Raw genomic sequence first — 19,938 nt, 5'->3', positions numbered from 1 at the left:
TGGGAGCCCTGGTGGTGCAATAGTTAGCAGCTAGGCTGCTGACCAAAAGGTCGGCAGTTCAAATCCACCAGCTGCTCCTTGGGAACTCTGTGGGGCTGTTCTACTCTGTCTTGTAGGGTCCCTGTGAGTTGGAATTGACTCGACAGCATCGGGTTTAGGTTTTGGTGATTATCATCTAAGGTGCATAGTTTACATTCGGGTTCACTATTTGTGTTGTACAGTCATGGGCTTTTAACAAATGCATAATGTTCTGCGTCCACCACTGCCATATCATACAGAATGGCCTCGCTGCCCGACAAATGCCCTGAGCTCCACCTGTTCATCCCTCCCCTCCCCCTGAGCCCCTGGCAACTATTGAACTTTTCACTGTCTCTCTAGTTTTATCTCTTCCAGAGTATCACGTGATTGGGATGATACAATATGTAGCTTTTTCAGACTGGCTTCTTTCACTTAACACTATGCATTTAAGTTTCCTCCATGTCTTTTTGTAGCTTGATAGCTCATTTCTTTTTATCATTGAACAATACTCCGGTGAATGGGTATACCATAGTTGTTTATCCAGTCACTCCTCTTACTTTTTAAAAACACAAATAGTTTATTATACACTCTCTTCCTCTTCCGTACCTTTTTTTTTTTTAATGGAAAATCAAACCATGTCCATCCGTACAGAATGAACTGTTTTTACTGATTGCCTATATAGCATTATGTGGATTTCACTTAACCCTCTCGCTGGGCTGAGGGGAATGTGTATTTTTAAGCTGATTGCTAGAACCAAATTGCTCTCCCAAAGAGGCTGTGCCAGTTTATACTCTCACCTGCCAGAGGAGTGAGGGCATGAAGCGCTATTCTAAAAACTGAAAGTGCAGAGCTGCTAACTCCTTGATGTTTATAAGTGGTAGTGGAGACGTTTTTAAGACACATTCACATCCTGCATTTGTTTCAGTAAGAGGCGTAGGAAGAAAGCAGAGGAAGTTTGGGCTGGCGGTCAGCTAACTGGGGCTGGACTGGGGGAGTCAGGAGAGCGAGGACGGGGTCAGCCTTCACTGTCACGTGTGGAAGAGCGCCTCCAGGGTCAGGAGTGGGGGGTGGGTTCTGAGGATTGGGTCCTAACACCAGTCTTTCTGGAGAAATCCTTTCCTTCGCGATATCCTGCCTCTAGCCAGTGGCCGACGTTTAAGGCTTCTGATGACTGAGTGGCAGTTTGCCAAGGAGTCCCCTCTGGTTCACTGTTTCTGGAAACTCACCTTCCATGTGGTCTCAGGCAGGGTCATTAGGATGCAGGCAAGTAGCCCCTGCGCAGTCCAGTCTGGAGGGCCTCTGGGCAGAATTTGGGCCTCCTGCAGAAGCATCTCCAGGGAGGTAGCTGGCCCTCCTGGGATCTGGCCAGGGGTTCAGCCACTGCCTTCTTGCTGGCCAGGCTGCCCTGTCTTTGCTGTCCGGCTGACTGCAATGAATTTAGACTCTTGGGAGAGAATCCATGGCTCTGGCAGCCGGGCATTGCCCTGCGATACTCAGCAGATACCCTAGGCCCAGCAGAGCAGACTCTCTAGAAGATGCCCATGGGGCAGGCCACTGACAGCTGTGTCTGCAGAGTCTCAGATGAACCACAGGCAGAAAGAAGAGTTTATATTCGTGAGCACTAAGCCTGGCTAATATCAGAACCTCCTGGAGGGAGCTTTGAGCCAGTTGCTGTCAAATCAACTCCAACTCATGGCGACCTCATACGTGTCACAGTAGAACGGAGCTCCATAGGGTTTTCAATGACTGAGTTTTTGGAAGTAGACTGCCAGGTCTTTCTTCCAAGGTATCTCTGGGTGGACTTGAACCTCCAACCTTTTGGTTAGCAGCCGAGCACATTAACCATTTGCGCCACCCAGAGACTCCAAAGGGAGCTTTGGAACCCAGTGAATTAGCCTCCTTAGAGGTAGGTTGCAAGAACCTGTCTTATCTTCAAAGTTCCCAAGGTCAGGATTGGAAGCCACCACTGTACCCTGCCACCTTCTTGGCTGCTGGGAGTTTAGTCTGCACACCTTATAGAGCTTTCATTCTGCCTGGTCTTCTATGCAATTGAGGATGGGGGGGTGGTGTAGGTAAGGAAGGAGGAGGGAAGCTGGGATGAACTCATCGTTCCCATGGAGGAGAGTCAGGAATAGCACCCGCAGTCAAGGCGGTGTCTTGAACAGCCCACAGGGTTTAGGGTCTCTCCACTGCCCTTCTTGTGCCCCTCTCCTGTTTTGCCCCAGGGGGACTTTGTGAAGAACATCCCCATGAACCATGGTGTGTACACATGGCCAGATGGCAGCACCTACGAGGGAGAAGTGGTCAACGGCATGCGGGACGGATTTGGGATGTTCAAGTGCAGCACACAGCCTGTGTCCTACATCGGCCACTGGTGCAATGGCAAGAGACATGGGAAGGTCGGTGAGGCAAGACGGGGTCCCATCTGGGAGCAGACGTGCAAGCTCGGGGGGCAGGAGTAGGAGCTGTTAGGGGTATATTCTCTTCTTAAAAATTAGGATGAAATTCACATAATATAAAATCAATCATTTTAAAGAGAGCAATGCAGTGGTGCTGAGTGCATTCACCTGGTGTGCAGCCACCCCCTCTCTCCAGTTACAGAACATTGTCATCACCCCAGAGTAAAACCCCGCCCCCAGGAAGCAGTCACTCCCCACCCCACCTCCCCCAGGTCCTGGCAACCACTGCTTTCTGTTCGTAGGCATTTGTCTATTCTGGAGATTCCATATAAGTGGGATCATATGTGACCTTTTGTGTCTGTCTTCTTCCACTCAGCATCACGTTTTTGAGGTTCATCCACATTGTCACATGTATCAGAACTTCATTCCTTTCTTTGGCCAAATATTCCTTTGTATGGATGGACCACATTTTGTTTATTCATTCATCTGTTGATGGACACTTGGGTTGTTTCCACCTCTTGGCTATTGTGAATAATGCTGCAGTGAGCATTGGTGTACACATCTATTTGAGTTCCTGCTTTCAGTTCTCTTGGGTCGATACCTAGGATTGGGATTGCTGGGTCATATGGTGGTGGTGGTCGTTGTATACCGTTGAGTCGATGCCAACTCTTGGCAACCCTATAGGATGGAGTAAACTGCCCCATAGGGTTTCCTAAGCTGTAATCTTTATGGGAGTAGATTACTAGTTCTTTCTCCCTTGAAGCCTCTGGGTGGGATCGAACTGCTGACCTTTCAGTTATCAGCCGAGAGCTTAGCCATTGTGCCACAAGGGCTCCTTTCTGTAAAGATTACAGCCTAGGAAACCCTATGGGGCAGTTCTACCCTGTCCTACAGGGTCGCGGTGAGTTGGAATCAACTCAATGGCACCTAACAACAAGATGGAAAGGTTGTAGTGTGTTCACTTAGACTATGAGGCAGTAAAATAAGTAAAATGTCAAAGTGGATACAGTGAAAATGGTTTTGGTACATAACAGTTCATGGGAAACAAACAAACAAAAAACCCATTGCTGCTGAGTCATTTTGACTCATGGTGACCCCATGTGCTACAGGGTAGAACTCCTCCACAGATTTTCTTGGCTGCAGTCTTTGTTGAAGTAAATCGCCCAGCCTTTCTTCTGCAGAGCTGCTGAGTGTGTTCTAACTGCAGACTTTTAGGTTAGTAGTTGAGCACAAACTGTTTATGCCACCCGGGTACCTCTCAGTTATAGGGAGGCTGCTACTATTCAGTTTGTTGTTAGGTGCTGTCAAGTTGCTTCTGACTCATAGCGACTCTATGTACAACAGAACGAAACACTGGTTGGTCCTGCACCATCCTCACAATCGTTGTTGTGCTTGAGCCCATTGTTGCAGCCACTGTGTCAATCCATCTCATTGATGGTCTTGCTCTTTTTCACTGACCCTCTACCAAGCATGATGTCCCTCCTGATAACATGTCCAAAGTATGTGAGACATAGTCTCACCATACTTGCTTATAAGGAGCATTGTGGTTGTACTTCTTCCAAGACAGATTTGTTCATTCTTTTGGCAGTCCATAGTATATTCAATATTCTTCGCCAACACCACAATTCAAAGGCGTCAGTTCTTCTTCGGTCTTTCTTATTCATTGTCCAGCTTTCACATGCATATGAGGTGATTGAAAACACCATGGCTTTGGTCAGACGCAGCTTAGTCTTTAAGGTGACATCTTTGCTTTTTAACACTTTAAAAGGGCGTTTTGCAGCAGATTTGCCCAATGCAATGTTATTTGATTTCTTGACGGCTGCTTCCATGGGTGTTGATTGTGGATCCAAGTAAAATGGAATCCTTAACAACTTAAGTCGTTTCTCCCTTTATTATGATGTTGCTTATTGGTCCAGTTGTGAGGATTTTTGTTTTCTTTATGTTGAGGTGTAATCCATACTGAGGGCTGTGGTATTTGATCTTCATCAGTAAGTGCTTCAAGTCCTCTTCACTTCCAGCAAGCAAGGTTGTGTCATCTGCATAACGCAGGTTGTTAGTGAATCTTTCTCCAATCCTGATGCCCCATTCTTCTTCATATAGTCCAGCTTCTCAGATTATTTGCTCAGCATACAGATTGAATAAGTAAGGTGACAGGATACAACCCTGACCCATACCTTTCCTGACTTTAAACCACGCAGTATCCCTTTGTTCGAACGACTGCCTCTTCATCTATGTACAGGTTCCTCATGAGTACAGTTAAGTGTTCTGGAATTCACATTCTTCCCAATGTTACCCATAATTAGTTATGATCCACACAGTTGTGTGCCTTTGCATAGTCAGTGAAACACCAGTAAACATCTTTCTGGTATTCTCTGCTTTCAGCCAGGATCCATCTGACATCAGCAATGATATCCCTGGTTCCACATCCTCTTCTGAATCCAGCTTGAATTTCTGGCAGTTCCCTGTCAATGTACTGCTGCAGCTGCTTTTGAATGATCTTCAGCAAAATTTTACTTGCGTGTGATATTAATGATATTGTTCGATAATTTCCACGTTCTATTGGATCACCTTTCTTTGGAGTAGGCATAAATATGGATGTCATATCGTTTTCCAAAATGGTTGTACCATTTTGCATTCCTGGGAGCAATGCATAAGAGTTCCAGTCTCCCTGCAACCTCTCCAACATTTGTTATTTTCTGTTTTTTTTTTTTGATTCATGCCTGTAATGTCAGGGTGAGATGGTATCTCATTGTAGTTTTGATTTGCATTTTCTCTAATGGCTAGTGATTGCCAGCATTTCCTCATGTGTCTGTTAACTGCCTGAATGTCTTCTTTAGTGATGTGTCTGTTCATATCCTTTCTCCATTTTTTAATTGGATTATTTGTCTTTTTGTTGTTGAGGTGTTGAAGTATTTTATAGATTTTAGAGATTAGAACTTTGTCGGATATGTCATAGCCGAATTTTTTTTTTACCCAGTTTGTAGGCTCTCTTTTTACTCTTTTGATGAAGTCTTTTGATGAGCGTTAAGTGTTTAATTTTTAGGAGCTCCCAGTTATCTAGTTTATGTTCTGGTGTTTATGCATTGTTAGTTATGGTTTGTATACTATTTATGCCATGTATTAGGGCCCCTAACATCCATATTTTCTCTTCCATGATCTTTATCGTTTTAGGTTTTATATTTAGGTTTTTGATCCATTTTGAGTTAGTTTTTGTGCATAGTGTAAGGTATCGGTCCTGTTTCATTTTTTTTGCAGATGGACATCCAGTTTTGCCAGCACCATTTGTTAAAAAGACTGTCTTTTCCCCATTTGATAGACTTTGGTCCTTTGTTAAAGATCAGCTGACCGTAGGTGGATGGATTTATGCCTGAGTTCTCGATTCTGTTCCGTTGGTCTAAGTGTCTGTTGTTGTACTGGTATCAGGCTGGTTTGACTACCATGGTTGTATAGCAGGTTCTGAGGTCAGGTAGTGTGAGGCTTCCTACTTTGTTCTTTTTCTTCAGTAATACCTTGCTTATCCTGGGCCTCTTTCTTTTCCATATAAAATTGGTGATTAGTTTTTCCATCTCGCTAAAGAATGCTGTCAGTATTTGCATCAGGATTGCATTATATCTGTAGATCACTTTGGGTGGAGTTGACGTTTTCACACTGTTGCGTCTTCTATCCATGAGCATGGTATGTTTTTCCATTTCTGTAGGTCTCTTTTGGTTTCTTGTAGTAGTGTTTTGTAATTTTCTTTGTATAGGTCCTTTACATCCCTGGTCAGATTTACTCCTTAAGTGTTTTATCTTTTTAGCGGCTGTTATAAATGTTACTGTTCTCCTAATTTCCTTTTTGAAGTTCTCTTTGTTGGTGTCTTAGGCTGCGTTCTCTAGAGAGGCAAAACCAGTAAAGCGCTGACAGATTTGAACTGCTGACCTTTTGGTTAGCAGCTGAGCTCTCAACCACTGTGCTACCAGAGCTCCAGATATATATATAGAGAGATGAAGGAAATGGCTTACGCAGTTGTAGAGGCTAGAATGTCGCCAGTCTGTGGGTCAGGCTGGAGGATCCTCCTGATTCATGTAGCCATAGGGGCTGGTGAACCCACAATTGGCAAGTCAGACAGCAGAACTCTTGGTCACAGGCTGCAAAGACCAATGAATCCCAAGATTGGCAGGCAAGACAGCAGGTAAGCTGCTAACTCAAGTGCCAAGAACTGGAGGTCACACGAACAGGAGCCAGCTGCAGAATCCAGAGGGAGCAAAAGCCCAGGAGCCTTGCTAGAAAGTCTACTTATATTCAATGCAGACTACACCACCAAGGAAACTCCCTTTCACCTGATTGGTTACTCACAGAAGATCCTCTCATGGAAGTGATCACATTATATCAAATCTCATTATAGAAGTGATCACATCATCATACAACAGCCAAACTACATCATAACTGCCAAACCACTGAAAATCATGGCCTAGCCAAGTCAACACACAACCTTAACAATCATAGTTGATGTAAATAATCCAGCTGACTTTTGTATGTTCATCTTGTATCCTGCTACTTTACTGAATCTTTCTGTTAGTTCCAGTAGTTTTCTTGTGGAATCTTTGGGATTCTGTATGTATAATGTCATATAATCTGTGAATAGGGATAATTTTACTTCTTTGTTTCCAATTTGGATGCTCTTTATTTCTTTTTCTTGCCTCATTGCTCTAGCTAGGACTTCTAGCACAATGTTAAATAGGAGTAGTAATAAAGGGCATCCTTGTCTTGTTCCTGTTCTCAGAAGGAATGCTTCCAGCCTCTCTCCATTGAGAATGATGTTGGCTGTTGGTTTCATATAGATGCCCTTTATTATATTGAGGAATTTCTCTTCTATCCCTATTTTATTGAAAATTTTTATCAGGAATGGGCGTTGGAGTTTATTAAATGTGTTTTCTGCATGGACTGAGATGATCATGTGATTCTTTTGTTGTGTTTATGTGGTGAATTACAGAAGATTGGTATCAGGGTTATGCTGGCTTCATAGAATAAATTCAAGATTATGCCTTCCTTTGTCATGCTCTTAAATAGTTTGACTAGTACTGGTGTGAGCTCTTCTCTGAATGTTTGGTAGAATTGTCCAGTGAAGCTGTCTGGGCCAGGGATTTTTTTTATTGGGAGTTTTTTTTTTTTTTTATTACCTCTTCAATCTCTTCTCTTGTTATGGGTCTGCTCAGATTTTCTATCAGTTTGTGGTAGTTTAGGTAGGTAATTTCTGCTCTTATCTTTATTATTTCCTTTTTTCTGGTGCCTGTGGGCTTCTTTTGCTGTTCTGTTTCTATTTGTTTGAGCTGTAGTGCTAATGTTTTGATTTTGGCCCTTTCTTCTTTTTTGATGTGTGTGTTTATTGCTATAAATTGACCTCCGAATGCTGCTTTTGTTGTGCCCCAAAGGTTTTGGTATGATGTGTTTTCATTCTCATTTGTTTCCAGGAATTTTGTGATTCCCTCTTTGATTTCTTCTGTTACCCAGTTGTTTTTAAGCAATAGGTTATTCAGTTTCCCATGTATTTGATTTGTTTTCCTTGTTCTTCATGTTAGTGATTTCCACTTTTTTGGCGTTGTGATCAGAGAAAATATTTTGTTTTATTTTGATGTTTTGGGTTTTATAGAGAGTTGCTTTATGGCCTAAAACATGGTCTATTCTGGAGAATGCTCCATGTGCATTGGAAAGAATGTATACTTTGCTTTTGTTGGGTGTAGTGGTCTTTATATGTCTTTGAGTCAAATTGGTTGATTTTGGCCTTTAGATCTTCTGTATCTTTGTTGAGTTTCTTTCTAGATGTTCTGTCCGTTACCAAGAATGGCGTGTTGAAGTCTCCTACTATTATTGTGGAACTGTTGATTTCTCTTTTTATTGCTGTAGAGTTTACGTATTTTGGAGCCCTGTCATTGGGTGTGTATATATTTATTAAGTTATGTCTTCTTGGTGTATTGTCTCTTTAATCATTATATAATATCCTTCCTTGTCTTTTATGGTTGATTTTGCTGTAAAGTCTATTTTATCTGAGGTTAGTATTGCCACTTCTGCCCTTTTTTGGTTACTGTTTGCTTAATATATATTTTCCATCCTTTGATTTTTAATAATTTATGTCTATGTCTAAGGTGTGTCTCTCGTTGCAGCATACTGATGGTCATGCTTTTTTTATCCATTCTTTGTCTCTTTACAGGTGCATTTAAGCCATGTGCATTCAGTGTGATTATCGATAGATATGAGTTTATTGCTGTCACACTGTGCTTTTTTTTTTTTTTTGTGGTGCTGGCATTTTCTTTGTTCTTCTTACTTTCCTGTGCTGAGTTCCTTTTTTTGTGTGTGTGAATTTTCTTTTCATTTCTTTTGTTATTATAGATTTTGTTTTTACTGAGTCTTTATGTTTTTCTTCTTTTTTATTTTCATGAGTAAGTTGTTAGCTTTCTTTGTGGTTACCTTGAAATATACCATTATCTTTTTAAGTTTGAACTAGTCTTTTGTTACTTGATATCACCTTGACTTCCTCTCCATTTGAAAATTCTATACCTACACCATTTATTCTCCCTTTTATTGTTTTGACATTGTCATGATTTACAGATTGATGTCTGTTCCCCTGTTTTAAGTCTTTTAGCTTTGTTTTACTATTGAGAGTTCTTTACTTAGGTTGGTATCTGGCTGATGCTGTCCTGTGTCATAGACTCTGGTTATTGTCTGATGTTGTTGTTTTCTAACCAAAGGAGTCCCTTTAGTATTTCTTGTAAATTTGGTTTGGTTTTTATGAATTCTCTTAACTTCTGTTTGTCTGGGAATGTCTTGCTTTCGCCATCGTATTTGAGAGTTTTGCAGGATATATTATTCTTGGTTGGTAGTTTATTTTATCAAGGTTTTATATATGTCATCCCATTGCCTTCTTGCCTCTGTATAGTTTCTGCTGAGTAATCAGAGCTTAGTCTTATTGTTTCCCCTTTGTGACGTTTCGTTTTTCTCGAGCTGCTCTCAGGATTCTTTCTTTGTCTTTGGTTTTGGCAACTGTGATTATGCTATGTCTTGGTGACTTTTGCGGGGGGGTCTATCCTATATGGGGTTTGTTGAGCTTCTTGGATGGTCAGCTTTTTGTCTTTCATGATATTTAGGAAGTTTTCTGCCAGCAAATCTTCAACAATCTTCTCTGTGTTTTCTGTTTGTATCCCCTGTTCTGGAACTCCAAGCATGCACACATTTTTGGTCTTGATTGTGTCCCACATAATTCTTAGGTTTTCTTCATTTATTGTCTCTGATTTTTCCTCAAACAAAGTGGCATCCGTGGATTTGTCTTCAATCTTGCTGATTCTGTCTTCTGTTGTTTCAGGTTTGCTCCTAAAACCTTCTATTGAGTTGTCCATTTCTGAAATTTAGTTGTTTATCTTTTGGCTTTCTCATTGCTGTTTTTGTATGATTTCTAATGTTTTAGTTATTTTGACATTTTGTTCTTGTATTATTTTCTTAAATTCTTCTATTGCTTTGAGTTTTCCTTGATATTGGCTCTATTTTTGTTGGTTTTGTCTTTGTTTTCCTTGTTCTCTTTCCCAGTCTTTTGGAGAGCCCTAGATATTAGTCTTCTGAATTCCATACCAGGTAGTTCTAATGCCTTTTCTTCTACCAGGAAATTATCTGATTCTTTATTTGGGTCACTGGCTAGAGCCATCTTGTCCTGCTTTTTTATATGTTTTAACATTGTTTGCTGCCTCTAAGGCATTACGGTATTATTTTCTTTATTGATTGTATGTTTGTTTTCTCCTACTTTTTTGTTTTGTTTTGACATGTCAGTGTGGGTGTGCTCGCCATGCTTTGCTGCTTGCTTGTCTTTGGGCATGATAGTTCTCACTTCCTTGTCCAGGTAAGCAGGACAGTAGCAGACAGGGCATGCCCACTTCACCGTACACTGGTTTGGCGAAGTGGTTGGGGGTGGGCACTGTCTGCCTCCTGATGTTGGTCCAGTGGTGTGGGAGTGTTCACAGCCCTTTGCCAGATGGGCAGGGGTGTTGGATGGGTAGTGGACCAGGCTCGTTTCCCACTGTTCAGCAGCTGTTTCAGTGTTGGGAGGGAATAGGCAGTGTGGGCCTGATGTAGCGGCGGGCCTGAGTGCCAGGGGCTGGCAGAAGTTGGGGGAAGGTGGTGTATGGCATAGGTGGGAGGGAGAAAGAAAAGAAGAGAGAGAGAGAAAGAAACAGGAGCATAACATATATTACATGTCTTGCATAAGTATGACATGGTCTTCTGCAGAGGTTACACTTCTTAAGTTTCTCTATTTTTATCTTTAAATTTTAAAAAGCATTTGTGTTTGAGGCTGGATTAAAAAAAATCATATTATCTTTTATAGGGTTCCATTTACTACAATCAAGATGGCACCTCTTGGTATGAGGGAGACTGGGTGTACAACATCAAAAAGGGCTGGGGGATAAGATGGTAGGTATAAGTGCTGCCATGTTTGGGGTATGGATGAGAAAGTGTGTGTCGGCCCAAAAAATTTTCATGCAGGCTATTGAAAGGTAAGTAGAGGGTCAACAACAAAGAGGAAGACCCTTAACGAGATTGATTGACACAGTGGCTGCAACAGTGGGCTCAAACATAGCAAAGATTGTGAGGATGGCACAGGACTGGGCAGTGTTTTGTTCTGTTGTACAGAAGGTCACCATGAGTTGGAACAACTCAGCGGCACCTCACAACAACAACAATTTAAAGGTAAGGTACAGAAGTTACAGAGAACACACATCCTGCATATAAGCAGGGTCAAATATTTAAATTAATCTCAATCTAATCTCCATGGTGGTGAAAATATTTCACTGAAGATTTAGAAAAATACCAGGTTAAAAGATGTCTAATCATGCTGTTCCACTTTATTATATGTAGAAACTGCCTTTCTTTGTTCTGTAAAGGCATCATGTATTGCCATTATTTTCTTAGCTGTATGATATTTTCTAAAATTGTTGACATATTTACTTGACTTTAGATTGAGCCACTGGAATCAAATTCTAAGGATTAAAATATTTTGGAGCAAAATATGAACTGATCATAATAGTATTATGGGGAATTATTTAAGCGATTGGGGGAAAAAGCCACTCTTACCCACTTTGTCACCTGACTGAAGAACCAGGTTTACTTAAATGATTTATTCTGGCCCCCAAGATGATTATTTTTACAGCCCACATATCTATCCATTGAATTCAAATACAGGGAAGGTGGTATGGGCCCAAGGGTTGGATTTCTTAAAAGGTGTTTAGGGAGAAAGTTTAAGAGCAAGTCCTAAAGGTAAATGTTGTATATGAGATGATCGTTTTTAATCTGTTTATTTTGTCCTAGTTACAAGTCTGGAAACATATATGAAGGCCAGTGGGAAAACAACATGCGCCACGGGGAGGGGAGAATGAGGTGGCTGACCACCAGCGAGGAGTACACTGGGCAATGGGAGAGGGGGATCCAGGTACTGTGCACTCTGGTTCTCAGAAGTTTTATACCCAGATATGAGTACTTTGCTGAACCTTTGCACGTAGTGGTGATCTGAAATGTTGTTGCTAATTGCTGTTGACTTGGCTCTGACTCATGGCGACCTTATTAGAAACTCAGATTACTATATACTGGTCTAAACCTTACTTTTTTGTGTGTGTGGTATTTTTTTAAATTGTGCCTTAGGTGAAAGGTTACAGCTCACGTTAATTTCTCATACAAAAATTTATACACGCATCATTATGTGAACCTAGCTGCAATCCCCACAATGTGACAACACACTCTCCCTTTCCATCCCTGGTTTCCTGTATCCATTCAACCAGCTCCTATCCCTTTCTGCCCTCCCATTCTGCCTCCGAACAGGAGCTGCCCGTTTAGTCTTGTGTATCTGCTTGAACTAAGAATCACACTCCTCATGAGTATTTTGTTTTATAGTGCAGTCTAATCTTTGGCTGAAGAGTTGGCTTCAGGAATGGTCTCAGTTCTAGGTTAACAGAGAGTCCGGGGGGCATGTTTTCTGGGGTTCCTTTAGTCTCAGACCATTAAGTCTGGTCTTTTTACATGAATCTGAGTTCTGAACCCCACTTTTCTCCTGCTCTGTCAGGGACTCTCTATTGTGTTCCCTGTCAGGACGAACATTGGTGGTAGCCGAGCACCATCTAGTTCTTCTGGTCTCAGGCTGATGGAGTTTCTGGTTTATGTGGCCCTTTTGTCTCTTGGGCTAATATTTTCATTGTGTCTTTGGTGTTCTTCATTCTCATTTGCTCCAGATGGGTTGGGACCAATTGATGCATCTTAGATGGCTGCTCACAAGCTTTTAAGACCCCAGATGCCACTCACCAAAGTGGGATGCAGAACATTTTCTTAATAAACTTTGTTATGCCAGTTGACCTAGATGTCCCACAAAACCGTGGTCCCCAGATGCTTGCCCCTGCTACTCTGTCCCTCAAAGTGTTTGGTTGTGTTCACGAAACTCTTAAGCTTTTGGTTTAGTTCAGTTGTGCTGTACTTTTTGTTTAATATATATATTTTTTGTTGTTGAGAATATACACAGCAGAACATATACCAATGCATCAATTTCTACGTGTGCAATTCAGTGACATTGAATGCATTCTAAACCTTACGTTTTGATTGCTTTTTTATTATTTACTCTACTCTAATGGCCTCACACACATTAGGTTCCTTCATTGGCAAATCCATAATGCATATTGCTCCCGTAAGGACAGAAAGTTGTTATTTATTTATACTTCAGAAGCTACAGGGAGTTCCTGGGTGGTGCAGACATTTAAACGCCTGACTACTAGCCGAAAGGATGGTGATTCAAACCCACCCAGAGATGCCTTGGAAGATAGACCTGGCCATCTGCTTCAAAAGGTGACTTTGAAACCCTATAGAGTGCAGTTCTACTCTGCACACACAAGGCCACCATGTATTGGAATCAACTCAACAGCAACTAACAACAGAAGCTACATATTTTCTGCCCAGAAAACAAAAACTTTATATAGTTAATTTTCCATAATATATATAGTCAGGTATCTGATGATATTTTATATATTGATCTGGTAATTGGCAACCTTGCTAAACTCAACATAAAGGTTCTAGTAGCTTTTTTGCAGATTCTTTAGGATTTTCTATGTAGATAATCATATGGTCTGCAAATATAGTCAATTTTGCATCTTTCTTTGTAGTAAGTATGCCCTTTTTTGACCTTATTACAATGACTAGGACCTCCAGTAGAATGTTAAATAGGCATAGGGAGAGTGCACACACTCGTATTCTTTCTAATCTTAGTGGGAAAGAATTCAGCTTTTTATAAAGTCTGACGTTAGCTGTAGATTTCTTTTTTTTTTTCAAGGTTATGCAGTTTAATAATATGAGGAGTCCAGATCCAAACTCACAGCTGTCTGGCCAACACTAGATTGTTGCTAATAACATGTAAAAAACCCGAAAACCCGGAGAGCACAGACTAATCCTTGTCTGTGTCAAAATAGCGAGATGGTCTAGCCATCCAAAATGCATTGTCTCTATGGTAAGTGGGGACAATTAAAGTATCCTTGGAAATAGGCAACAGCAGGTATTTGAGGAACTGTCACATAACCTAGAGAAACTCCTTTTAACTAAACTATCAGAGGAGGTAGAAGAACCCAGAGAAACTGAGCCATCTCTTTCTGAAGAGAAAATTCAAAATGGCATTGAAGCATTGGACTTAAAGCTAATCTTCTATGCTTGGTGAAGCCACAGTAATTTATTTTGAAAGCTCAAGGGACAGTTTATTCCTAAAAGGGATCTCTGGAATAATCCAGTGTCTTTTGAACCCTGACAACCCTTATTTCCTTCTTAATACATGTAAAATTTTTGTTTAAATCAAAAAGAATAAACTTCAGTATTAGTTCTATTAGGGATTGGCATATGAACTCACACTTGCCAAAGACAGATTTTGGGATGGGTATTTTCTATTATGGTGCTCTTTTTCCATTGTTTTTCAAGTCATCCCTACATGTCACAATTGTTCTGAGATAGTGGCAACTGCCTTGATGACCACCTTAGAAGTAGGAAGCTATAAACTTTGTAGTCACACCCAAAATCTTGGCTATATCAATTATTACCTTAATCACCTTAAGCAAGACACTTAATCTCCCTAGTCTCAATTTCTTCATCAAGAAAGTGGAATTAAAATATTTATCTGACAAGGTTGTTTTCAGAATCAGGTGAAATAATGTAGGCAAGGCACCCGACACATAGTAGGTCCTCAGTAGTTAGCTATCATCATATTAACATTTGGAGTCCTGGTGGCACAGTTGTTAAGAGTTATGGCTGCTAACCAAGAGGTCGGCAGTTTGAATCCACCAGCTGCTCCTTGGAAATCCTATGGGGCAGTTCTACTCTGTCCTATAGAGTCACTATGAATTGGAATCAACTCGACGGCAATGGGTTTGGGTTTTTTTTGGGGGGAGGGGGGTTTATATTAACATTTAATCTATTTACAACATTTACTGTGTTTATTGATATGGTTGGGTTTAAATCTTCCACTTTATTATTTTCTTCTGTTTGTCCTTCTGGTTTTTTACTCCCTGTTCCTCTTTTCCATCCTTCTTTTGAATTATATCTTCTAATTACAACATCTGGGTCATTTTAGAATGGGTCTCAGTTGATTTTTTTTTTTTTTCCTAAGCCTGTTTCACATTTTCCTGATTCTTTGTACGTCAAGATGTTTTGGGTTCTATCCTGGATGCTGTGAATGTTATATTATGGAAAACTTGGATTTTGTTTTATTCCTCTAAAGAGTGTTTATGTTTTAGTTGTAGTGGGTAGTTGATTTGGTTGAATTCAAGCTACAAACTCTGTCATGTATGTGACAATTCAGATCTCAGATCAATTTTACTGTATTTAACTGAGTTGCGTACTGTCTGCCCTACACCATACGTACAGGAATCAAAGATTTAGGCAGTTTATACACAAAATCATGTCTCATTATCTCATTTTAGGGATCCCCCCTCACTTTCCAGCAGCTGTGGTTTCCTCAAACTCTTTCCTCTGGTTCTTCAGACCAGAAAGACTCTGACTTTTTCTTGGAGTTTTTGTTTCCCCAAACACAGTGACTTCAGCCTGTTCTCAAGCTAAAAGCCACAAACACGAAGAACTCACCCCATGCCATTCATTTCTTCCAAGTTTTGACTCCCTTCTTGAGTCTGCCTATTGCCTATTTTTGTTCATCTTCCTGTACCTTCAGAGTGTATAGCTTTTATCTGCGGGAGGGGAGAGCCTGGCAGAGGCTTACTTGACCGCTCATAACCATATTATTATTGAATTTTTGAAAGATTCGTAACTTTTGATCTCTGGAGAAACATTCTTGGCATCTGAGTCTGGTTTTATAGGATTTAGAGACAGATATTATGCACTAGGCATGACTGCAGGTTTTGTGTGTGTGTGTGCAGCTCATTTATAACCCACAATCTTCGAGGATGGTAGTTTTGTCTCTATTTAAAGATGAGTAGAACCTCCTGGAAATGGAAATGTGGGTAAACCAGCTCCAGCCTCGTCCAGGAGAAGATTGAGCGGGTTCTGAAGGAATTGCTTGGGCATACTTTGCTATCATGACTTGGGCAGTGAAGGCCAAGTAAACACCTCACTTACTCAAAAATGGCCCAGGTGACGGAAATTGTTATGGGTCATGTGTGTTGGAAGGATGGGAGATGAGGTGTTCATTTCTTCAATGGACCAAATTATTGCTTTAGTCTGAATTGCCTTGTCTATGAAGAACCATCCTGGAGGATGCTCCATATGGAGAAGTCACATCTCAGATTCATGGTTGAGACTCTAAAGTTAGGTCATAAGACTGGAATGGAACCATCCTGGAGAGCCACGCACCTCTTCTCTATCAGTCCACATAGCCAGTGTTTCATCCAGCCTAACGACAGACTATCAATTCTTCATTTGCTGAAATACCTGATAAGTCAGGATAAGTAATACTGGCACTATAACAAATAAACCCCCAAAACCTCAGTGACTTAAAGCAGTAAAAGTTTATCTCTTGCATATAAAAGTCTGTCGCAGACATTCCAAGTCAGCAGGCAGCCTTCCTCGTGGTCATTCAGGCACACAAATTCCTGCTGTCTTGAGGCTTCACCATGCCTTGCTGGGTCCTCTGTATCCAGCATGGGACCATGGGCAAGTGACTCCACCTTTCTGGGCCAGCTCTCTTCTTCTGGGGGGAGTCCTTGCTTGCTCTACAAGAGGAAGAAGGCAGTGAGCATTTACTGAGCCCTTACTGTGCACTAGGCACTTGATGTAAGACCTTCCGCAGTCCTAAAGGCCATCATTCTTTTGAGACTGAAGCAGCTCAGCTTCTTGAGTCCCTTGTCTCTTCAGCTTCTGCTTCCTGTGGCCTCTCGGCCCTTGGCCTCATGCCCGCATCTGCCCTGCTGGGGCAAGTGTTCCAAAGCTCAGTAGCTCCACCGGTAAGTGCCCAGAGGCACCCCACTCCGCCAGAAATCGTACACACAGACACTCAGCTGTCTCCCTCCATGGGTCGGCAAACCTAGCTCCACCAGTAAGTGCCCAGAGGCACCCCACTCTGCCAGGAAGCCTCCTGCTCACAGGTATTCAGCTCTCTCGCTCCGTGGGTCAGCTCCAGTGCTGTCTTTCACCGGTCTCCTGGTTCTGCTGCTGTTGGTTTTCTGCTGCTGCTGCTTCTCTGCTGCTGTAGGTTCTCTGCTGCTGCTGGTCCTCTGTCACTGCCACACGTCTATCCATTCACAGTTTTAAAACTGCTTCCACATTTTAGGTATCTGTTAGAGCAGCACCCCACTCCCGGTACCAAATTCTGTCTTATTCATCCAGTTCTGCTACGACAGAAATACCACAAGTGGATGGCTTTAACAAAGAGAAATTTATTTCCTTACAGTAAAGTAGGCTAAAAGTCCAAATTCAGAGTGTCAGCTCCAGGGAAAGGCTTTCTCTCTCTGTCGGCCTTCTCATCAGTGTTCCCCCGGACTAGGAGCTTCTCGGCTCAGGGACCCCAGTCCAAAGGACACACTCTGCTCCCAGCACTGCTTTCTTGATGGTATGAGGTCCCCCAGCTGTGGATTTCTTATAGATGCCCTTTATCAGGCTGAAGAAACACTCTTTAATTCTTTACTTGCTTCCAGTTTTTCTAAATCATCAATGGATGTTGTATATTGTCGAGACCTTTTCCTGCATCTATTCAGATAATCATGTGGTGATGGTTCTTTGGTTGATTGACATGTTGGTTGCATTAGGATCTGTCCCACATGTGTGCCACCCATGGGACCTTAGCAGTAGTCCATTCTGTAGTTTAGTGACTGATATGGGACCTCAGCAGTAGTCCATTCGGTAGTTTAGTGACTGATGTGTTTGGTGTGCTGTTTAGCATCAGACTCTCATGTATGCAGCTCAAGGGTGTGCCCAGGAGCTTATAAACAGCTTTATGGGGGGTCTCTGTAATCTTCCTGGACTCCTGGGGTTCCTCTAGTTGGTCCTCCAGCCAGAAAAAGCTGGGATTTTAATTACCCTACTCTTTCACATGGAGTCCCTGGGTGGTGCAAATTGTTAATGTGCTTGGCTGCTGACTGAAAGGCTGGAGGTTCAAGTTCATCCAGAGGCACCTCGGAAGAAATGCCTGGTGATCTGCTTTCAAAAAATCAGTCATTACAGACACGTAGACCAATGGAATAGAATTGAGAATCCAGAAGTAAATCTGCCCATCTATGGTCAATTGATTTTTAACAAGGGGTCAAAGTCCATTCAATGGGAAAGAAACAGTCTCTCACAAATGGTGCTGGTGAAACTGGATATCCATTTGCTGAAAAATGAAACAGGATCCATACCTAACGCCATACATAAAAACTAACTCAAAATGGATCAAAGACCTAAAAATCAAAGCAAAAATTGTAAAGTTCCTGGAAGATAATATAGGGACAAAACTATGGGACCTAGTTTTTTTTTCAGTAATAGAATACCAGACACAACTACAAATGCACGAGCAACAGAAGACAAGTTAGATAACTGGGACTTCCTAAAAATCAAATACTTATGCTCATCAAAAGACTTTATCAAAAGAATAAAAAGAGAACCTACAGGTTGGGGAACAATTTTTGGGAACAATATATCTGATAAGGGTCTAATGTCTAAAATATATAGAAAACTTCAACAACTCAGCAACAAAAAGCAAACAATCCAGTGAGCAAAGGACATGAACAGACATTTCACCAAAGAGGACATTCAAGCGACCAACAGACACATGAAGAGATGCTCATGAGCATTAGCCATTAGAGAGATGAAAATAAAAACTACAATGAGATAACCATCTCTCCTGCAAAAATGACACTAATCAAAAAAATAGAAAACAACAAAAGCTGACGAGGATGTGGAGAGGTTGGAACCCTTATCCACTGCTGATGGGATTATAAAATGGTACAACCACTATGGAAAATGGTGTGGCACTTCCTTAGAAAGCTAAAAATAGAAATACTTTATGATCCAGCAATCCCACTCCTAGGTATATACCCTAGAGCTCTAATACCAGTGACACAAATATATATATGCACATGTATGTTCATTGAAGCATTATTCACAATAGCAAAAAGATGGGAACAACCTAAGTGCTCATCAGCAGATGAATGTATAAACAAAATGTGGTATATACATACAATGAAATACTATGCAACGATAAAGAATAATGATGAGTCCGTGAAACATCTTATAACATGGATGAATCTGGAGGACATTATGCTGAATGAAATAAGTGAAGCACAAAAGGACAAATATTGTATGATACCACTGCTATAAAAGACAAAAAAAGATATACATACAGAAATCAACGTTTTTTTCCCATACAAAAATTTATACATACATTGTTATGTGACTCCACTTGCTCTCCCCCCACTGTGACAGCACACTCCTTTCCTCCACCCCCGATTCCCCATGTCGATTCAACCAGCTCCCAACCCTCTCCACCTTCCCATCTCACCTCCAGACAGAAGCTGCCTGCCCAGTCTCCTGTATCTACTTGAGCTAAGAGGCACACTCCTCATGAGTATCACTTTATGTCCCACAGTCCAGTCTAATCCCTGTCTAAAGAGTTGGCCTCGTATATTGTTTTAGTTCTGGGCTGATACAGAATCCAGCGGCCATGCTTTCCAGGGTTCCTCCAGTCTCAGTCAGACCATTAAGTCTGCTCTTACTAGAATTTGAGTTCTGCATCCCATCTTTCTCCTACTCCATCTGGGACTCTCTGTTGTGTTCCCTGTCAGGGTGGTGATTGGTGGTAGCCGGGCACCATCTAGTTCTTCTGGTCTCAGGCTGATGAAGTCTCTGGTTCACGTGGACCCCCCCACCCCACCCCCATCTATTGGGCTAATACTTTCCTTGTGTCTTTTGTGTTCTTTATTCTCCCTTACTCCAGGTGGTTGGGACCAACTGATGCATCTTAGATGGCTACTTGCAAGCTTTTAAGACCCCAGATGCCACTCACCAAAGTAGGATGCAGAACATTTTCTTAATAAGCTTTGTTATGCCAGTTGACCTAGAT

At 41.6% G+C, this 19,938-nt stretch overlaps 1 protein-coding gene across 1 annotated transcript in view; it reads left to right on the top strand.

Annotated features, from left to right (window-relative positions):
* LOC101354524 (radial spoke head 10 homolog B) overlaps positions 1–19,938 on the top strand; it is a 113,361-nt gene that overhangs the window by 9,955 nt on the left and 83,468 nt on the right. The window contains exons 4-6 of the mRNA XM_004380816.2: positions 2,244–2,417; positions 10,765–10,850; positions 11,745–11,865. Of these exons, the coding sequence (XP_004380873.1) occupies positions 2,244–2,417; positions 10,765–10,850; positions 11,745–11,865 (381 nt within the window). The remainder of the gene's footprint in view (positions 1–2,243; positions 2,418–10,764; positions 10,851–11,744; positions 11,866–19,938) is intronic.

The sequence above is a fragment of the Trichechus manatus genome, unplaced genomic scaffold (genome assembly GCF_000243295.1).
Source record: "Trichechus manatus latirostris isolate Lorelei unplaced genomic scaffold, TriManLat1.0 scaffold00077, whole genome shotgun sequence".
Classification (NCBI taxonomy): domain Eukaryota; kingdom Metazoa; phylum Chordata; class Mammalia; order Sirenia; family Trichechidae; genus Trichechus; species Trichechus manatus.
Note: the sequence above shows the minus strand (reverse complement) of the source record. Positions and strands in the feature narration are given on the sequence as shown.